The 21,818-nt window shown below is 37.9% G+C and overlaps 1 protein-coding gene across 1 annotated transcript in view; it reads left to right on the top strand.

The window, feature by feature from the left end:
- FAM120B (family with sequence similarity 120B) overlaps positions 1-21,125 on the top strand; it is a 47,975-nt gene extending 26,850 nt beyond the window's left edge. Inside the window, exons 7-10 of the mRNA XM_048298140.1 lie at positions 10,860-11,066; positions 14,909-15,017; positions 16,279-16,392; positions 19,328-21,125. Of these exons, the coding sequence (XP_048154097.1) occupies positions 10,860-11,066; positions 14,909-15,017; positions 16,279-16,392; positions 19,328-19,380 (483 nt within the window). The 3' untranslated portion in view covers positions 19,381-21,125. The remainder of the gene's footprint in view (positions 1-10,859; positions 11,067-14,908; positions 15,018-16,278; positions 16,393-19,327) is intronic.
- Positions 21,126-21,818: the final 693 nt, after the last annotated feature.

The raw sequence follows: 21,818 nt of genomic DNA, 5'->3' as shown, positions 1-21,818 counted from the left end.
TCCCTGAACATTTTTTGCAGTTGACATTAGCTCCAGTATCAGAATTCACATAGCCGTGTGAATTCTATTATATATCATTGGCACAAATGCAAACCACAGCATAACTAGATCACAGAATTTTCAAGTTTGGAAGAGACCTTCAAGGTCATCTAGTCCAACCATCAACCCAGCACCACCATATTCACCCCTAAATAACATCCCCAAGTGCTACCTTCAGTTGCTTTTTGAACACTTCCAGAGATGGTGACTTCACCACCTCCCTGGGCAACTTACTCCAGTGCCTAACCAGTCATGCAGTGAAAAAAAATTTTCTATTATCTAATCTGTATCTCTCCTGGTGCCTCTTAAGGCCATTTTTCTCTTGTCCTTTCACTTGAGAAACGGCAGAAGAGACCAAACCCCCAACTCACTACAGCCTCCTTTCAGGTAGTTGTAGAGAGCTGAGTTGTAGGTCATCTCTTCTACCTTGTGAAAAAAATTTGTTTGTTTAAATGGATTCAGTTTGCCCAGGGAGAAAATGTTGAGCAAGGTTTTGAGCAAGGGTCTTAAAAAGAGGATTTTTATTCCTTTGGGGAAGATGGTTTTGCATTTTTCTCCATAATTGTGTAAGTTTGCTGTGCATTTCTGTGAGTTTTCCCCTCTACTGTCTTGTAGCTCATTATTAGCAAGGTTTCAGCAACATGGAAATAGCAGCAATGTTTCAGTTATAAATTGCTTTTAGACTGTATATAGCTTAAAGAATATTTCAGGATGCTTAAGTTAAAAGACACTCTGGAATTTCAGATAACAAAATTACTGTTAATTTTTAATCCATGCCAAATAATATTGCAGGAAGTGAAACATAGTTATTAGCAGTGAGGGTAATAAAGCTCTCCCAAAATATCAAGCAAACTGACAGCTTTGAGAAAGTCAGAGATAACTTATTGCAGAGAGGGAAAAATAAATATTTCCAGTATCAAATTACATTTTCCTCCCAAGTTTGTGTTGGTCAAAGTGTATGTTTACTCCTGAGTTCAGTAGTTTTCACTCCCCTGCATATGGTGTGCTAGAAGGAGCGAGCAGCCCATGAGGGTGGGAGGTGGTGTTGGCGTGGCGTAGGTGGGGTTGCTCCCCACTGCCTTTAAGGGCTGACCTGTGTGCCCCAGGGCAGGTGACGTGCCAGGGCTGGAGCAGGGAGGGAAGGCAGCGTGCCGTCGGGAAGCGGTGGCACGCGCGCACCTGCCCGTCATCTGCTCGGGGCTGCCTGCACCTGCCTGCGCGCCTCTGTCACGCCTGAGCAGGAGTGCAGGCTGCACATCTGTCCAGGCTTTCCCTGCAGAAGCAGATGGCTGTGTGTAACTTCAGAGAAGCAAAATGTTTTCTGAAATGAGCCACTTGGAGGTGGATGCATTTATAGGCATATGGTTGCAGTGCTTTGGTGGACATACTGGAGGTTTTCAAATTACTATGTAGAAATGTTCATCTGGAAGATATGAGAAACAGCAAGGCCAACCAAGAGCTGATTTGTTCCTTTTCTTTTCAAATGTATTCTTGATTGACGTGGTCATTGTCCAGGGGTTAAAAGTCAAGACAGTGTCCAGTTCCTCTCTGTTGCTTCTTCTATGACTTTGGTCAAATTATTCAGTTCTTTCTTGTATTTTAATTCTTGCTTCTAACAGTTGTGCACCAGTAGTCTCAATAATAAAAGTTTTTTAGCCAAAAGTGCTGTGTAAATGTGAACTTCTAATATGTTAACATTAATATTGATGTCATACATATATTCTCCTCCCCTTCATCTTTGTTTTGGGGTTATTTCATTTGATGTTCACTGAGAAACAGCTGAGATGTGGTTGAAGGAACTTTTTATAAAGAAATGGAGCTGTGTTAAGAGAAAAGCAATAAAAGTACATTATGATATCCCTTACCAGCATTATTTTTTAGCATCTCAAGACATCATCACTTGTTAAGACATTCTAATCCCAGTGTTACACGTGAGGAAAGAACACATAGGGACAATAAACACTAAATGTGTAAAGGTAGTTGTGTATTACCTCCAAAGGAAATTAGTGACTTATGGAGAGATTTCATTTCTTGCTTAGTAATCTCACCAGCATGTCTAGTGTCACACCAGCACTATGCACATTAACTAAAAAGGTGTATTACATTCATCCTAGGCTGCTGTGTATTACCGTGATAGATTCAAAAGAAGTTCAGTTCCTTGCCAAATACAAAGCTCTATAGGTATTGGTTTTAGCAAGGACAGATAATGCGTACCTAAGCATCTTTTCCTATTTAGCAGTAGTTTTCTATATACTCTCTGTGTGTAGAATACACAAACACGACTTGGCAGAAAATGTTTCTATGTTAGGACTTATGTTCTGTAAGTTCCCCAATGAGAGCTTTACTTTTGAATGTAATAAAAGCAGAGCTATGCCAGTACACTTTTAAAAATCCATCCCTCAACCTCTCAGTGCTTTTAACTTTCTAGCAAAATCATACAGTTGTATGTTGTATTTGTACCCTGAGGCTTCAATACAATAGAGGAATAGTTCAGGCTAGGAGCAATGGTAAGTAGTATTTTTCAATTACAGGAGGCTGAAAGTGTAGTGGCATTCTGCAGGAAGTTTATTTTGGCACAGCACCTTCTGCATAAAAAAAAAAATAAAAAGGTACCCTTTGTTCTAAAATGGCTGTGGAGCAGTTCCTGAGGGTGAAATGTTATCAGCAAAGTGCCTGCAGAGTCCAGTGCTGGCTGAAGGGCTGCGATCCCAAAGTTTGGCTTATTACAGAGCATGCATTTTCTTTAAAACAGCATTCTTCTCTCTGTTCAATATGTCTTTAAAAATGGCCAAGTTACTCTCACATAAACTCTTTCCCTGTTTAATTTGCTCTGACATAGTGCCAATACAAGAAAATGTAGAATACTACATGTAAGTAATCTTTTTTTTTCCTTAAAACCTTTATTTGTAGTCAGTTCTTGAATAGCTCAGAAGACCATCTTTATGCAACAGCTGTGTGCACCAAACAAAGGTTCTCTAATTTCTCTGTATGTATTCATCTAAACCATAGCACAGCATTGGCATTCTTGTATCAAAATGCAGCAACTTTCAGGCTGTGTATGGCATTTCCATTTCAAAAGGAATAGGTGTTCTGGAAGTGGTTACTCTATTGCAGCGTAGTTACAAATGAATTCCTGATGCCTTGAACATACCTGATCACAGGTTACAGTTTGTCAGTTCCCTTCGCAGGTCATCTGAAATGCTGCTGCCTGACTCATTTGATTTGTCTTGGACCTTGGGATTGTCATGAAATAGAAGCAGACAAGTTCTTCTTTCCTTCTTCAACCTGTGGACTTAACACCTAGAAAATTCCTTAGCCAGAACTGTTTACCATGGACTGTATCACTTCAAAGGGTGAACCGCAGTATCAACAATGTTATTGTGCAGCTGCTTTGCAATACAAAGAAACCCAGGGAGAAACAAAAACCAACAAAACCTATATTGCACTGGCAAACAATATTTGCTCTACTGGAATTCTCTACACTAAGTATCTTGGTTCAATGACAGTTTTATTTGAAGAGTTTATGACATGAATAACAGTCGTGATAATGTTTCTGGAAGCTGCAGTGCTTCAGACATGCTAAATTTTGTCTAATCTAATTCTGTTGAAATTCAGTGACCTTTCTGTTGGTTTCAGTGGGAAATAAATCAGGCCCTTGAGAAATATAAACTCAAACAGCTTAAGAGTGGGGATGGTTGTGCCGGTTTGGCCAAATTTAGAAATATATCCTCTGAGAGAAGGCAGGTTATAAACCACCCCTCCCCCACCAGGTTCAGGAAAAAAAAGAAACACAGAAGCAAAAAAAAAAAAAAAAAAAAAAAAATGCAGGGAACGAGAGTGTGTTATCTCTGTCTGCATCCTTGAGGGGTTTTTTTCTTCTCTCTCTGCTCAGGCTCAGTTTAAAAGCATAGAAAGGTATATATACAAATTTCTGGGCATAGTGCAGCGATAGGGAATACAGCATCAAGTCACCCCAAGACAGTGGTCCTACGTTAGGACAATTGAATAAATCTTGAACTTCTACTCTGAATCTAGGGAGGGAGAAAAAGAAGACTAATTTTCAAGCTTGGCTAGTGAAGCTTGGGACAATTGTAGCAGTGAACTGAGCAGTTGCAGGCCTAACCAGTCTGACTGTGGAAGGACATCCTGCATTAGCAAAGGCAGCATAGCACACTCTGCTGAGTAGTTCTGTTGGTGGCAGAATTTTTACTCCTATAACTTTTTTCCATGGACCAGTCCTATGATTAAATGAAGGGATCGTACTGGATTAAGGTGTGGATAAGGACTTTAGATCAGGAGTATGCTCAGGATCAGGTAGCAGCAAATGAAGACCCTCATTTTGAAGATTTTGTTAATGGAGCTAGACAGTGTAGAGTAGAGTACAGAAATAGATAGTGAGTGTCAGGAAGTAAAGAAGTGGAAAAAGTTTGATGTTTGAAGGCTTACAATGAAAAGTTACTGGGAGAGAGGTGACCTTTTGCATGCTTTTTAAATTTCTTCTCTGTGTTCTCTAATAACGTTTGAATGTGTTGGCCAATTTCAGCTGCATTTGACAGAGATGTAGGAGTCTGGGAGCGCAATACTTACTGCTGGTTGTTTTAAATAGGCAGCAGGGAAGATGGAGAAGGCACTCTAAGTTGCCCAACAGGAGAGAACTTTAGCATGGCATCACTTTATTAGGGCATCCATGTGAGAGGGAGACATCCCAAGAGGCACAGGGAAGAAAATTCTAAAAATTACTGAACCACTTCAGATGCCAGTGACGCAGCACATTCAGGAGCTCATCAGTTCGTGGTGCAGATGTACCAGGAGTCTGCTGGCAGTTTGTCACCCATCAGGGGGACAAACTTTATCAGTTGCAGGGCAGGTGGAGTTACTAATAGTTTGCCTTCTCATAATTCCACAACATGTAACCATTGTGTGATTTTTAAAAAAGGAAAAAAAATCAGACTACAACAATTTTCAGAGTCCCAAACTAATAAAACATATCTTCCTACCAACTAAATTAAATATTATCTATGTGATGGAAAGGTGAGGAAGTTCAAGGATAAGTATGTCACCAAAAACATGAGCAAATATATAAGACACTAAAAATTAAAATCCAGATGAATCCATTCACTGTTATAGAAGGGACATGGCTGCTGGCTGGGCTACAGTCAGATGGTTAGCCTGATGACTATAATTCAAAATTGATATGAACATTCTGTAGATGTCACAGGTATTGTGGACTGTCATAAGCACTTTAGATCAGAGTTGAACAATTGTGGCAAAATAAGAGAAGTAATGTTATTTCAGTCTTTCTGCAGGTGTTAATGTGCTGTCCATTGCAGAGCTGAATAAATAAGCTGAGAGGACTAAACTTTTTACCTGTGAAATTCATTATCACAGAAGTGTCACTTATGCTGGGGTTTGTTGTGGGTATGATTAAGAGTTCTGATAAAGGCAACTGTTTCTGAAAATTAAACAAGAAATGAGATGTAATCTTTTTGGAACTGAAGGAGATTTTTTTTTTTTTGGTTGCAAAGTGGTTAGCAGTAGTACTTTTGTGTTATTATTTGTAGAGTGCTTAATGGTAAAAGCAATTTTTAATTTTTTTTTTAAGTTTACTTCAGTGGTGGTTTTGTCTTAATGTAAATAAGAGTGTTGTTCCACAAAGAGGTATCATTTTACATCAAAGTCCTGATAAAACCCAGTAAATAAACTTTCCTGAACATATAAATACTAAACAATTGGGTTGTTTACAGCTAAATATTTACTTCAAAGTCTTAGAAGTGTTTAAAAACTGGTTTTTCTAGTTTCTGTTGCAGCCAATTCTCTCATAGGATCTCTTTTCAATCCCCATTTTCCTTTGCACACACCTTGTTTAAGCAGGAAGAGCTTAATTTAAGCCGTAATCTTTTATCAGAATAAACCTTAGTCTGTTTTCAAAATACTGGTGCTCCTCTCCCCCCTCAATTTGACAGGTCCCAGCAGCTTAGTGCTTAAAGCTGACTGATGCCTAGTAAATGCACTGTTTCACCAGCCCACCTCTGTAGGGTGACATTCCTTAAATTTACCAACATTGCACCAGTTTAGGTTATCTTTCTCTCAAGAACAGAGACTAGAGCTCTGGTGTGCAGGGGCTTTAGCATCCTTTGCCAGCTCCCACTGGGAATTTATACTAATGCCTGAAGGCAGGACGATCTGGTCTCTGTCTTTGGGTTGGGATTGTTTAGTGATGCTTTCCACTGCAGAGGCTTTAACTTACATTGTCATCAGCCGAGCGTTCATCTCTCTATATTTAGGACACAGTGTGCCTTAGTGCTCTCAGGCAAAGCTAAGCCTTACTGTTTTAATGACAAGTTCCTGAGATAGGATCTACCTGCTGCCTTTATTGCTCAAGCATAAATTGCCCATGGTTAAATATTTGATCATTTAAGATACAGGTGGCTGCTGGGGGAGTTAGTGTAAGAAGCAGCATACTGATGATATACCGGCTGAGTTCAAATGGATCTAAAAGGAACTGGTTAAACTAGACAAGTACACAGATTTTGATCACTACCACTTGAATTCCAGCAGTTTATTGCATGGGACAAATTGCATTGATTTGTAACTATTGTTATTGAATTGATTAATTTTAACTAGAAATCATCAAATACTAACCTGTCCTTGTGTTTTATGTTTTCCGTTTTATCACAAAAACAGGTGTGTTCTTCTGTAGGTGGGTGGGGAAGGTGGGGAAGGGAGGAGTGGGAGAAATGCCTTATGTAATTTTAAAGTTACTTCTTTTAAATGTATATCTCAAAATGTTAGTCACCGTCATATCTTCTGTATTCAACTTCACCACAGGAAGAAGGCAACAGAATAGGAAAAAAGTAAACTTTAACCTAAGTAACAATTATTAATACAGACTTTTTACATTGAAAAAGAGTATTCCCAGAATGTTGTTGAAAATCCTACTAAAGGAACCAGTTTTTAAATGAAATGTCGTATTTACTACATTGAGATACAGAGGACATGTAAAGTAGCACAAGTAAAGAACTGTAAAATTGTCATCATATCTTTTCTTCTTGGTTTCTAGAAATTCAGGTAGTGTGATGACTTTGCTGGTGTGTGGTTCTGGCCTTCCTTTGTGTCTGCTGACATCTGGCATGTTCAGATACTCGCCCTCACATTTCAACTATCATAGAACTTATTTATCATTTTGACAGAATTTGATCCCTTTAAACTCCAATCAGTTGAGGGACAAAGGGTTTTTTTAGTATGGTCCTGGAAATAGTTTGTGCAGCTTTCAAAATGCATAGTGTAAGGTTTACACCTCTATCAAAAATCCCTTGTGAGTCCACAAAGACAAGTCAGAGGACTAATAGCATTTCCTTAAAATATAAAGGTATTTTTACGTCCTGATTATTTTCTAAGTGTTATTTCATTAGATGAAATTTGAACTGGAAATTTGCATTATACAAGATCCATGTATTTTCTCTTCCTGTAAGTTAAAACTGTTCAGCAGGATACGCATTCTCTCGGTCTAGATTTGCAAAGTGATCCTGTGAGCAAACACCTTCCACCCTGCAAAGCCTCTTGCTGTTGCCAATGTACGTGCCCATGGCCACAGAGATGGGCCTGAACTCAGTGATACAGGTCTATGATGACAGCTCTTCTAGCAAAAAGATTTCTCAAATTGTTAGAAAAAAAAACTTAATACATAGTGTTGTGGATGCTGTAGCACTTCTCTTGCTCTTTTCAAGTGGCTTACCCAGTTCAGATCAAGCCTCTGCTATCAGTAACCTCTGCTGCAATGATGCTAGAGGACTGTGAGCTTTTGAGTTCTCAGTCTTCAGCTGATGCTGGCAAATAGGAAAAGTAATCTTTTTCCCCAAGTGCTGGGAGGGTGGGGAGCTGCCATTGGTAGGCGCAGCAGCAGGGGCACAGCACAGGCAGCTGGTGCAGGAGGAGCAGTTCTCACACATTCCCTGTGTCTCTCACACAAATGTCATCAGCTGGTGGTAGGAGTAGCAGCAGCGAGATCACAGGGGTGTATCTCACCCAGTTCACTGGGGTCCTGAGTTTATAGAAATAGTAAAAAGAACAGACAATTTCCGAAAGGAAGTAATCTCTAGGGTGTGATGCCCTGCAAGACAAGACTTCTTTTCTTTTGGAATTTTCCACTTCTCATCATGACGTCTTAACATTGCAGACACCAAGCAGTTGTGAGCATTCCCATGGCAAGGCAGCTCTGTGGTTTGCCATGTGCACAGCGTCATTGTTACAGACTCACTGTGCTTTCATTTTCTTTGGTTTTCATTGCCAGACATGGAAAACAGAAACTACCCTTTAGTTAATGTGTTTCCTGTCCTATTAAAATAAAGAAATCACTGTTGATAGCTCTTGCCTTGGTCTTGCTCATGCTAATTTCCATTAAAACACCAAGCCTTACCTGATATCCCTCACACAAACACACACACACCCTCCATCCCCCCGATACTACAGTGCTTTAGGAAAGTTCTGTACTGATATCCCTAGACAATGAAGTTTTTTACCTGTGAAACCTGTCACCAGCAACATTATTTTATCTTTTTGATCAATATGTCTCAAGTGTAATTCAAAAGAGCACAGCTAAGGTTGTAAATGATGTGGACACACTTCCTTAGCAGGTCTTAAGATTTGATCTGGTGAGCAGAAACAATCTAGTAAATGCAATGTAAGAATCTCTCAGCTGTAACATGGTGACTATGTGCAGTCTTGCAGTTTACTTTAGTACAAATACTACTGGTTCTCTTGAACTGCATTCCTCTTTCAAGTACCCTTCAGCATTGTTAAACAGTTTGCAAACTCCTGCTTTACTTGCCAGAGCAAGAGAGTTATGAGAGTGCATGTAGTTACTAGTCTCAGCTGGCAAAATGGTAGCTGACATTTGGAGGCAATAACTTCCTGAAACTCAGTGGCCTGATCCCCTACTGAGAATACATTTCTTTTAAAGGGAGGGTAGAAGAGAGTCTCCTTACTCAAGTATGAAGTGTCATGATCAGAAAAATATGGACCTTTCATTTTCTAAATGACTGCTCAAATTCTAGTGGGAGGTGTCCCTGCCCATGGCAGGAGGCTTGAAACTGGATGAACTTTAAGGTCCCTTTCAACCCAAACCATTCTACAATTCTGTGAAATTACATTGTGTTTTCTGTATTTGTCTGGATGTCAGTGGTTGTCTCCAGTTGTCTGCACTGGCTGAATTTCAACTACTGACTGTCATGTTGGGTCAGTGCCCTGGTGGCCAGCTTGATGCCTTTCCAGGAATCGCTAGAGACAGCAAAAGTTCTTCCCAGAGGGCTCTGAACCTCCCTGCCTGGCACCTCCCTGCCTGCACCTTCATAGCTAGGTCCTCTTTTGCTTTTACACTGTAAAGAAAACAGCCCATGGAGATGCACCTTGTATCTTCAAGTCAGCTTAACAGAGCCCTGCTGCCCCTTGTCTGTGGTTAGGGGCAACCCCATCATAGAAGCCAGCTTCACCTAGTCAAATTATGCAACAGAATTCAGCTCATTGCGTTATAGTGCAAAAAACCTAACTCCTTCACCAGGATTTGGCTCTATTCTCCAAATGATTTGTGATTTTCCTTTTTGGAAGAAGCTTTGTAGCTCTTTATTGCTAGCAAAGGTTTCCTGATTTTGTTATGTGGACCTTAGGAAGGAAAAATTCTGATTCATAGTGCTACATTTCATGGATTTTGCTACTACTTGTCATTTTTTAAAAAATAGGGCACTGATTGTGTATGTCCATACCTTTAAGTCTTTTGGAGATCTTTCAAGATGTAAGATGTAGTAATAATGGTCAACCCTTTCCATTGCATTTCAGACAAACAGTTCGCAGCTCTCCAGGTGCTAGAGCTAAGACAATTTGAGTCACTTTTTGCCCTTTCTGTTCTGGACTGGCTTGGATACTATTCCATTTCTGGTATAATTTATACTGTAAGGGTACAACAGCTACCACAGATTACAGTATTGATGGCCACACTGTTACGAATCTCTCCTGATCTAACAGACTGCTTCGGTACAGACTGGAAAAGGCATTGCCCACTGAGGAGCTTTGTACAGTTTAAACAATACTTAAAATCACAGTTTTCCCTATACTGGATTCAAGGTTTTTGTATTTTGCTCTGCTCTGCCACAACAGGATGTTAAATTCACCCATGTAGTTTATTTTGGCTGTGAGTTTTAATTGTCTTGTTGAGTTTCTCATTTTGCATTTTCTAAATGTTGTCACACGATTCCAGTATTTCTTCTGGAGGCATCCAGGTTGAAGTGAAATAATTTGACTTTCAGATTACAGTCAAAGGAAATTATAGAGTGTTTAAAATAAAAGCTTGGATACAATAAACTTCGTTCTGTCAAATCCTGCAATTTAAATGATCTCTAAACTCTGTAACATTTCTGGGGTAAGCAAACTTTGGAGGGTCAGTGGATCACTGTACACATCAATTTGTACTCCCACTTCATGTTTTGCATTCCACTAACAGAATTTTTTTCCTGCCAAACTGCTAATGCTTGAAAAATACTATGGAGAATAGCCATTTATTTTGTCTTTCCATTTACATTTTGAATGTATTTGTCTTAAAAACTTGAGTGAGATGCTGTATTTGTTAAATTTCACTTCTTTCACTTTATTGAATAAAACTAGATACAGAATCCTCAGACAAATTCTGCTGTGGAGTAGGGGGCCATCATTGTCACAACATCGGGAGAGTTTATAATTTTTTCTGCTGTTTGCATGTTTATATGTGATGGCAAGATTCCTCATACTCCTGGTTTGTGAAGACCTGCCTTTGTGTGTGTGTGTGTTTACAGCTTGCACAAGTGGACTCCAGGGCTGTACATCTGGGCGCTGTCCTGATCCGTGGCCTTACAACTTTGCTCATGGCCAACAGTGCCTGCGGCTTTCCATTCAAAATGGATGATCTGATGCCTTGGGCAGTGTTTGATGGAAAACTTTTTCAAGAAAAATACCAGCAGTCACACCAAGGTTGCTCTCTGGAAGAGCTTTTGGAAGGCAATGTGAGTAATCACTTCCTTCTAGTTCTGTATTCTTTGTAAAAATGTACCTGTCCGTTTTCTTTGTTGTTTTAATATTCATGTTTACACTGTTCCCCTTTCTTTGTATTTTTCTTCTCTTTCTTATTTCTTTTTCAATCTCTCCACAAAAAATAATAAAAAAAAAAGTAGAAATGCTGATCCTATGAAGGAAGCTGTAATTTTACCTTTTTTTTTGTTCCCACACTCAGAAGCTAATATAATGGAAAATAGTTGTCAATTTCAAAAATGAAAATGCCCATAATAGTTTTCTAGTACTGAGATACTGATGAGACCTTTTCCCATAAGATTTTAAGAAACATATTAAGAGCACCTTTAAAAAAACATACTGGGTAACCCCAATTTTTAAAATGTTTAAGAGTGATATTTTTAAAAGCATTAAGGAAACTGAATTTTGAGATGAAGTTTTGTCAGATTCAAAGAGGAACTGGAAATCAGAAGGTATATATCCTGGTATTTATTTTAGAATCTCACCAAGTACCTTCCCATGGTTCCAAGTACTTATTTAGTTCTCAGTCCCACTTTATCTTGCAAATCTGGGGATTTATAAGATTTTTGTGCTATGTTACCAAAAGACCAGTATGATTTCAAACATGTCTGGACAGGAAGGTACCAGAGTCCCACTGAGCACAGTGCATTGGAGTGACATCATGGCCAGGCTCAGAGGCAGGGTCTGCTAGACTGGCTGCAAGGCTGTATTGATGCACTGGTGAAGCCTCAAACCAGACCTGCCTCGTGCCCCACCAGCACAGAATATGTGGAGAGGTGCTTGGGTAGATCTGCACCCATCTGTGAAGGTAGCTCTAAAGACCTTCAATTAATTTGTCTCTTTTCAATGTGGAACAGAAAAGCCTGTATCATTTAATTATTTTTGAAAATCTTACCTTTGAAATGTTTTTACCTGATACTGAATGTATCACTTGAGGTTAAAGTAAAGTAATTACAGAGAAAAAAGGTTTCAGTTTTGATTTGTTTTAATCTCATGCATTCAATGCCAGTTGTTTTTGTATAACTGGTTTTCTTCTGTGATTTTGTGTCCAGTTACATACCATGCTGGTCTGGAGTGAGGAGTGCAACTCTTGTGGGTGGGTGGAATGAACATGTTTTTAGCATGAAGGAGGAGAATAATCCTTTCCATATGTATTCAATTGTATGATTAGGACCATAACCTCTCCCCAAATCCTGTGGTTCCTATTAATTGGTCTCTTGATTTCAGTAGATTTAGATTGGGCTAATGGTTCATCCAGGAATTTCATGCAGGACTTTTGCAAAACAATAGAGGGCTTAAAAAATAAATGGGAAAATGTAAAAGTATCCGGATCTGTGTGAAATTGATACTTGTTTTCCATTTGAGTAGAATTCAGGTTAGTGGATAACTTTTACAATACGTATTTAAATCTGTACAACAGTTATATTAATTGATATAGATATTTCTTAATGTGTTATGTTTTAGCTAACATTTTAAAATCTTTGTGTGTTAATCTTAGAGTTCTATTTTACTCTGTTTTATAACGAAGATGAAAAAAGATCATACTTTCCTAGAACAGAGTTAGAAATATGCTTGGTCAACTGAAATATCTAGGTTTTTAAAAGCCTGATGCTCTGTTTTAAACAAACCCCAGATAAACTGTTCTGTTATGAGGAAAAATACTCTAGCTATGTGAACTTTTAGAGTAGTTTAAATACCTTTTTCTTTTTTAGGTACAATTTTATGGTACATATATGGCAGAGATATGTACCCAGACTAATAAAATAGCTTTCCAGCTTATCAGTTTGAGGCAAGAATCTGTTTTGGGGAGAATTGCCTAGAGATGCCAGTTTAGCTGGGAACACTGGCAATGCAACAAGTATATGTGATTGGTTTTTCCTATTATTATAAGTTCAACTTTAATAAATAAAAATGGTGCTTAGTTCCTGGCAGAGCTTAATGTACTGCTGGAAGCCAAGATCTTTCAGCACTTGTTTGTTAACAATCTAACCTTGAGCATCATAAATCTAATCTGGTGATAGTGACAGCATTGTATTCAGAAAAAAGTTATTCTACGTGGGATGTTGTGTTATGGAAAAGAAAAATAACAAGAAAAAGTTACTCCTTTGGTTGTTCAGTGCTTGTCTCCTAACTCCTAGGGTCCCTTCTCTATTTTCTGGACAGTTGCACTACTTCAGGGACTCAAGGCAATCTCAGAATCAGTGTTGTTTTGAATATGATAGGCTTAAATACAGTTAATAGGTTTCTGAAAACTGCAGTGGAAATACAGTCCTGGTTAAATATTTACATGTATAGCAGAAGTTTTAGGGTTTGCTTCCTACAGGTTTTTATACCAAAAGAAGAAAATGTGTACATTAAATACAGTTGATATTTTTGTGGGCAAATTTTTGAGTAGCTCAGCTCTTTGTAGCCTAACAGCTGCTAAAGATGAAAAATGGACAGCTTCTGATAAGAATAAAAATAGAGCCATCTTGTTTTTTAAAAAAAAATATGCTAAGCTCATATTATGCTAGTTCTCTGTTTTTCAAAACTGTAATCATATTAGTTTGCTTATCCACACAGAAAATTGGCTATAATAGTCTCATAAAGAAGTGAGGCAATGATATTATCACTTTATTAGCCTCTTTACTGTGCTTCTCACTAATGAGTGTGTTCATGATCAATTTTTTAAAATTAAAACCAAATTACATCATAGGGTCGGCATAAATGATGTTTTGTTCTTTTCTGATCTTGCTTCATACATTCTGATCTGACCTTCATACATTCTGAATTTATTCCCCCAAGAATAAAATGAAAGGTTTTTCCCATTAGAGGGGGTTCTTTACAGGCTGGACCCAGTTGGTGTGGTGAAACAAAATTTTTTAAAAATCTGTGGATTTTATTTAAATGTCTATAAAGACATTTGTTAAAAAATCTAATAGGAAAGTTCTCAGCAGGGTTCAGGAAGTCAGACTCTACCTCTAATTTAAGAAACCTCTCTAGTTACTGCAGTCTTGCTACCTATTAGATTTTTTAGCTTATCCTGTCATCTTCTTCTCTCCTTCCTGCTCCTAAAAAAGGAATTGTCATCCTGTAAAAATCAGTTCAATTTTATGAAAATCACAAATTATGCTATTGTTCTAAAATCTCTCTTTTCCTCATTCTCTTCATTGTGTACTAAATCCCACATGCCTGGTACCAATCAGGAAAAAAAGAAAAAATAAGATCTGTCACTTTTTCAAAGCTCACAGAAATCAGAGAAAGTTAAGGATGTGTGATATCTCTCAATATTGTATCCTTAAATAGCTTCAGCTTGTCCTTTTGACAGTAGAATTTTTAATCACACCACAAGGTATACACTTGAATTTAATTCCCCTGTTTCTTTTTAGATTTAGTTATGTTTTATCAGTCAGGAGTTGGAGCAGATGTATTACTGTTGGGTTAAGTTAAGAGACTGATTTTAACTGGTGTGTTTTCTATGAGTTCATCAGTCCTTATCTGGAGGCTTTAACCACCTCTGCCTGAGGTATTGCTGATGGAAGTCTAGTTAAATATATCTACGGTGCAAGGTGATAGAACAGGACAGCAAGGGACTTACAGATGTGAGCAGAGAAGGAAAAAAACTTCACTGAGAAAGGGGAAGACATTTCTTCTGCACCCCTATTCATCCCTCCAAGTATCCACATTTAATATTAAATGTTTAAACTTTATTTCCTGTACAAGTGTGAACCACCTTGATGCATGCACAAGTCTTGTAGTTGTGTGTGTGTTTAATTTGTGCTACACCTGAAGAAAGAAGAGCAGAAGAGTCATTGATTTTTAACTGTGTTTTTTGCAGGAGTCTTTGTATACACCCTTCCAAAATCTGAAGTCTCTCATTTGCAAGGTTTGCATGGCAAGGAACAGAACGATACAGAGCAGACCAAGAGGGAATGGATTTAACACAGGTTGGCATTCTGTGAATTTTCTCAATAAAGTTAATGTATCAATGAGGTAAATTACCCTTCAACAGCAGCAGCAATTACACAGGCAGCCCATCAAGCTAAGTAAATTGTAAGTTCTTTCTCCAAGAAGCAAATGAAGAGATCTAAGAAATATTTCCCTTTTTAGCAATTTATGTGAATTTGATTACCCGAGTTTACATAGAATAATATTTGCATCTAACTACGTGATTAGTGAGATATATGCAATAAGTATCATTCATTGACAGAAACATCACTATTTATTCAGTGACTAAAGTTACTTTTACAGGAGAAATTAAATGACTCAGAGCTTTTTTCTTTCATTCCCTCAGGGGAGCTATTTTAACACTGATAGTTGAAGGTATGAGTAAGGTACTGAAGATGAAATACTTCTTATTGGACTCGCTGACATATTTCAAAATAGAAGAGAGCTTTTGGGCAATTTGTAGAATTGTGCTTTTTTGTTTTAAGATCTTGCTTTTTCCCCCCAATTTTATGGCTCAGTTCTCTAAAGCCATTTGTTTTCCCTACCTGATCTGCCTGACTTTCAGGGGAAAAAACATCTGAAAGGTTTTTAACATCAATCACAGACCAGCCTGAATACTGAGGCTTTTGAGATTTTGAAATAATTTACACTGAATCTCAGTGTTTATGCTCATATTGTATTTATTACTTGCTTAAAACCTGATCAGTTATAATGGCTGTGAGGATAAAAATTACCCCTTCAGGATTCCTTGAGCAAATTACAACAGACAGAATGATTTTCTGCTAGTTCAGTACTTTGCATTATGTGGCAGCAATACTTCTGACGTGGCTCTACAACATGCTCATGCTGGACACTCAAAATTAAGGATATCTGTGGGTGATTTATAATACCAGACCTTGGTAGCATCTGCTTTTCCTTGAGAGCTATATTTAACCATTTTAATTATGATTTGTGATTCCAATTTGGACAGAGATTTCTGTTTGTTTTAATGAATGCAGTCTCCAAATCTGTGTCATAAAATTTTCATCTGGTTTCTAAATACACTTGTTAACAGCTTGTAATCATAATGTGCATAGATGGAAATGAGGACAAGAACCATGCTTGTTAGGCTGACTTTAGTTTGGAAAGATCATAATTGTGCATGAGTATTTTGGCACAAAACTAAGAAATACTGTTTCCTGAAAAAGAATACACTGTCTCTCTTTTTCTTCATTTAATCTTACATACTGTCAGAGTTGATTAGTGAATACTGTTTTTCAGGAAGAGAACAAAGAGATTTTAATCCCAGGTTCCAACAACCACACCGAAGTCATTTCGTTTCTCCATATCATAACCAGATGAGGGGGTTCACACAGAGACATCCACAGTCACAAGGTAAAAAATGGGTACATGTTTGTGGGTTTGGAATTGTCCCTATCAACAATATAACAGCTCTGTATCTATCTGCAGTTCATTTTTATGTGTGCAGTTACCCTGTGCCTACAGCAGTCAGCAACAAAACTTGCATCAGTTATACAGTTGTGCACTGCCATTTGCAAAAACTAACTCTGCAGGGTGAGGTGGAGTGTAGCGTTGTAATCTGCAGTCATCTTCTACTCACAGTGTTCTGGGAAAACAACTTTCATGTGGTATTTATAATTTTCATGCTTGGTCTCAGCTGAACTGTGTTTGAAATTGTAATAGTTCTAAAACAAATTGGCACAGCTGCACAGAAATGTGTCTGAAGTCTTTAGCTGCAGATCTTCGTTCATACTTCAACAAAACACTCAAGCATATGAATAAAGTTAAACACATTCTTAAGTGGTTTTCTAGAGCAGGGTCTCTGCTTCCAGGTCACTGCCTAACTGATACAAATGCAAGTTCTGTCTTGCCTTGGCATTAATCTTAAGTCATTCACCAGTCTCACTTCTTGAAAAGAACAGACATTTCAGTGAAATGCCACTGTGGATAACACTGTTGAGCTGACTTAAATCAGTTTTACTTCCTAGTTACTGTGAGTTGAAGCACATACACATAGATTAAAGAAAATAAGCAAAAGGAAGAGAAGTGTCTAAGAAACACCAATTATTTTATTAAGACTGCAGAGCCTGAATTTCTTTCATGTTTCCAGGTGAGATTTTCAAAGATGATTGATGAATGTGTTTAGGAAAAATAAATAATAAATAGGTGTAGTGAAGTCTTTAATGTGCTTCAGCTGCCACTGTTGAAAGCTTGAGAGTAAGATAATATTATTTGATTCACAAATAATATTCTTCGATCCTGTATCTAAAATATAAAGCTAAAATGTAGACTATTTATGCTGACCATAAGCAAAACCAAATCTGGTCATTGTTAGCAATTCTTGACCATCTGAAGAAACCTGGTATTCAGGGGCCAGATCATCTCTGACCAGCTCCAGAGATCTTACAGTTAGGTGTATTCCACAAAGTACATTCCACAGTAACTGTGCTGCTGTGTTATAAATGTCTTTCAGTAGCATTATTTAAATATCTTGGCTTCTTCTACACTAGCCCTATTTCTTACCCTCAGGACACTCTTAAAACATGATCCCATAACTGCAGTTAAATTGCCTGTGTAAAAAAATAAGTAAAACAGGTTTATTGGGAAAATACATCTGTCCTTATAAAAGAGCCCTGCAATGTTTTAGAGCTCCTTTTAAACTGATCTGCCAACATGACTCATTTTGTCAAAACTCTTTTCCTAAGTTTGCTAATATTAGCACAGGTATTTGGGTTGCTTCTCTCTGTAGCTGTCGTCTCTGCTATATGTGTGTCTCACCAAAGAGAGAGAAAAAAGAACAAAAAAGTAGCCATTTTCTGTTCATGGTATCTTATGTGATAAACCTTCCTAGTAATATTACTGATACCTGTCTATCCCATCCTCTAGGTACCTTTCCATGGTACACTGTTACGGCTCCTGCTGTTGCATATTGTATATAAATCATTGGATTAAATGCAGTGAAAAGTAATGGAACAGTAACCATGGGACCCATATCTTCTGTGTCAGGAGTGTACATAATGATTAGGCAGCCTTTGCTCTCTCTTATCAGTTAATGTTTAAGAATTCTGTGACAATGTCTCAACTTCAGCAGTGGAGGAAAGAGTGTTTCCACCAAGAAAGCATCAAGCTGAGAAGTGCTGGTATTTCTCTGAGAGGATGGCTTGGATCCCCTCGGGCAGAACAAGAACTGGACTTAGGCATCCTTCATTATATGGTCAATAGTAACCACCCAGCTGCTGTAATAAGCAGCTCATCTTCTAGCTTTATTTTGAGTGTAGGGAATTCAGCTGTGGGGGTTTTTGCGTTTTGGGAGGGTTGGGGATTTTTTTTGTTTGATTTTATTCATTTAACTTCTCTCCATAAATTTCTTGGCTGTGTGTTACAAATGGATAAGAGCACATCCATGTTACTCAGAGCAGGACATCTAAGCCTCACAGGAAGGTAGATTTTCTTTTAATATTTCTTGTTTGATAATTTATGGATTTTGGGTTTGTGGCTGCACCACCACACCACAGCCCATATACCCTATTGGTAGACAAACTTCATTAATTAGAAGTTAAGACCACCATTGTTTTCCATCACAATGTTAACTCATTCTATAAGAACCTAAAAATAAACAGAGCATTAAGAAGTATGGAGATCACTGTTAAGTATCCATTTCTTCACAGAATGAATTTGCATCAAAAGGGTACATTCACTTCAGTCTTAGCACACTGTAAAACACATAACTGCTGATAATACAAGCAGCCTCTCATTTGCAGGATACTTAGTCAAGTCTTCCACATTGGTGTTGCATTCAAGCATGTTTCTGATTAATAGGATTTTGGTAGAACTGTAATGCAGATGGGACCTGGTAGAACTTCAGTGCTGAAAAAGATTTAATTTACACTGTGAGCACTGCTTTGCTAATAGGACTCTCTAACTAAAGCAGTATTGTGCACAGGCACATTTAAACCAGTATGACAATATTTGTAAATATAGCTTATGTCTGGTTCTAAACAGCGTATTTTCCTTTCCTGAATTCATACAGTCAGACCTACCAGCCACAGATGAGAATCACTATCCCAACCCATTAAGTGGACTAGGTTTAAAAGCTACAGTCACCCAAGAGTTTTAAGAAGAGCTACCACAGACTTTATCCTCCAACATCTCAGAATGCTACCCATAATTACACACCAACTGGACAGGGACATGCACTTTTTTAGGATATATATAAATGTAACTTTTCTTGCAGGCTATCTTAATAAGCCCTTGTTTTGCTGCTTCTATGCTCATTGAATGTATTTAATTCCTCTCTCACTCTCTCCAGGTAGAGGATCAGGACATCCATACTGGAGGAGATATCACCTTCCTCCTCGGTAAAGAATTCATGTCTACGAGTGGCAAACTGAGATGGCAGAATAGTTGCCACTGAGATAGTTTTTGTTTATGAAAGCCTGTTTTTATGAACTTTGCAGAGTGACTGAACTGTATGACTGTGGAGGAAATCACACAAAGCTGAGGCTGTTCAGCTTGTTAATCACTTATCATGTTAGGTCTAAGCTTGTTAGGAGACCAGAATCACTAAAACTTAAGTTACTGGTACCTGAGGCACAGTAGCATCCCAGTATGGCTACATTGTTTTGTCCACTTGACAAAAGAAAGTCTGAACTGTTTTTTATAACATTGTGAGATATTCCTGAGTGTAAATTTAAGACTTAAACTATACTTTTTGCATATTTTTGTAATAGTTGTTTATATTCCAAGACTTTCCTCACCATGAATAATGTGTCATGTCTATGCTGTATTGTGGTTTGTGTCTTGATTGTGGATTATATCTATATCTTAAGGGTTATACCATTGTTATACCTGGAACCCTGAAAAGTTTGGAGCATGACATCACTGATGTAAGCATCATCTGCCAGTGAAACAATATGAGCTTCTTGTAAAATGTAACACTTTCTTACAAAGGACAGAAATTGCTTTTACATTTGATACTTTTAGTTAAGCAACTTTTTATACCTTTTTCAACTGAGGAGAGAAAGAATCTATCATGCTCTGCTTCTATAATGAAGAATACATATGAGAACTCAATATTTATTTTCTGTCCAGAAATCTAATTTAAACACTTACCTTCAAAATTATTTCTTAAAAATTGATATGTTTCACTCTGTGATTTGGTTTCAGTAATATATGTATTTGTTTAGTTATAAAATCAAGGGGGTGTCAAGAGAGGAGCCAGGCTCTTCTCAGTGCTGCCAAGCAATAGGACAAGAAGCAATGGGCAGAAACTGATACATGGGAAGTTCCATCTGGATATGAGGAAGAACTGCTTCACTGTGCAGGTGACCGAGCATTGGAACAGATTGTCTGGAGAGGTTGTGGAGTCTCCCTCGCTGGAGATGTTCAAGAACCATCTGGATACAATCCTGTGCCAGGTGCTCTAGGATGACCATGACTGAACAGGGAGGTTGGACCAGATGACCCCCTGTGGGGTCATCCCTTCCAATCTGACCCATTCTGTGATTTTGTGATTATTCTTTTATTGTTTCTTAGGCCTTGTGCAGGTAACTCCTTTTAGTCAGCTGTCAGTGGAACTTCATTCCTGTTTGGTGTCCATGTTATGTCAAAGTGAATAGCATTGTCAGACATACATAACTCCATACTCAATTTCCTCCCATGTATTTTTCTGTTTGTAACCTAATAAATATATTTTTTCATACTCTGTATATAGCAACAATCCAACTTAATAAATAAGCAGTAAGAATTTCTAGTTCTATTAAAAGTTTGAACAGAGACCATTTTTACACAACATGGTGTCTTGATTTGCATTTCAGGAAATGTACTGTCATGATAGGGGTATTCCTGCTTCCTTTTTCAATCATTTGCCACTGACTGTAATTGCACTATCAATTTTTTTACTATAATTTTCAACCCTGCCCTCCAAACCTTTTGAAATAATGTGATCTGAATTTTATGGAAAGTTCTCTGGTTTCAGGGATCTCATGATGTCTAATAGTGTATTTTAAAAGAATGTGATTGTGTGCCAAAATTTGTTGGTAATTCCCTCTTCAGGCTTTGATATGAGGAAAGATGTCTGTTGTCCTCAATAAACAAAGTTAAATACAGTTAGAGTGGGAGTTTTGCTGTGCTAGCTGTGGTATGAATTATTGGTAATAATTACCCTGACTACTGAAGCATTGATAGCATCTTTGTAAGGTTGTTTTTCTTCCTAATGTTAGTCCATAAGCAGAAGCTGCTTATTATTATTATTTCCAAGCCAAAAGATTTTTTTTTTCCCACCAGGAATAGTAGAGGGAAAGCAGAAGCATGAAGTTGAAACATAGAGGTGCTACTTTCCTGTCTCACTGAACTTTGAATTGTTCACAAAGTACCACAAAGTTTATGGACTCTAGAAGGAAATCATATAGGAGAACATGACCATAAAGGTTCCAGTTTAATAGGGTTTCCTTAGTATGTGGACTACAGGGTTGTTTGGAATTGTTCCAGAGCAGAGTAAAAGCAGACGTGGATTTGAAGTGAAGCAACATATGTTTGTGAAGAAAAGCATTATTGTTCAGCTGTACTGCTCAGTGCTCTCTAGCCTGTGCACTGGGTAGCTGCCTTTCATCAAACGTTCACTGAAATTGTGGATTGATTTATTAGCTTTATGTGTTCCCCTTCTGGAAAGGGATCCAGAGAACATTCTGTAACATCAGTAACTTAGTCAACAGTGACTCAGCAGAAATTGTTACGTGGTCATTGGGAGAGAGAGTGACTGACAGGAACACATCTATCAACTTTCCTCTTTATGTATCCTT

Source organism: Corvus hawaiiensis, chromosome 3 (genome assembly GCF_020740725.1).
Source record: "Corvus hawaiiensis isolate bCorHaw1 chromosome 3, bCorHaw1.pri.cur, whole genome shotgun sequence".
Taxonomy (NCBI): Eukaryota; Metazoa; Chordata; class Aves; order Passeriformes; family Corvidae; genus Corvus; species Corvus hawaiiensis.
The sequence above is the reverse complement of the archived record's forward strand: the minus strand, read 5'-3'. Positions and strand labels throughout refer to the sequence as shown.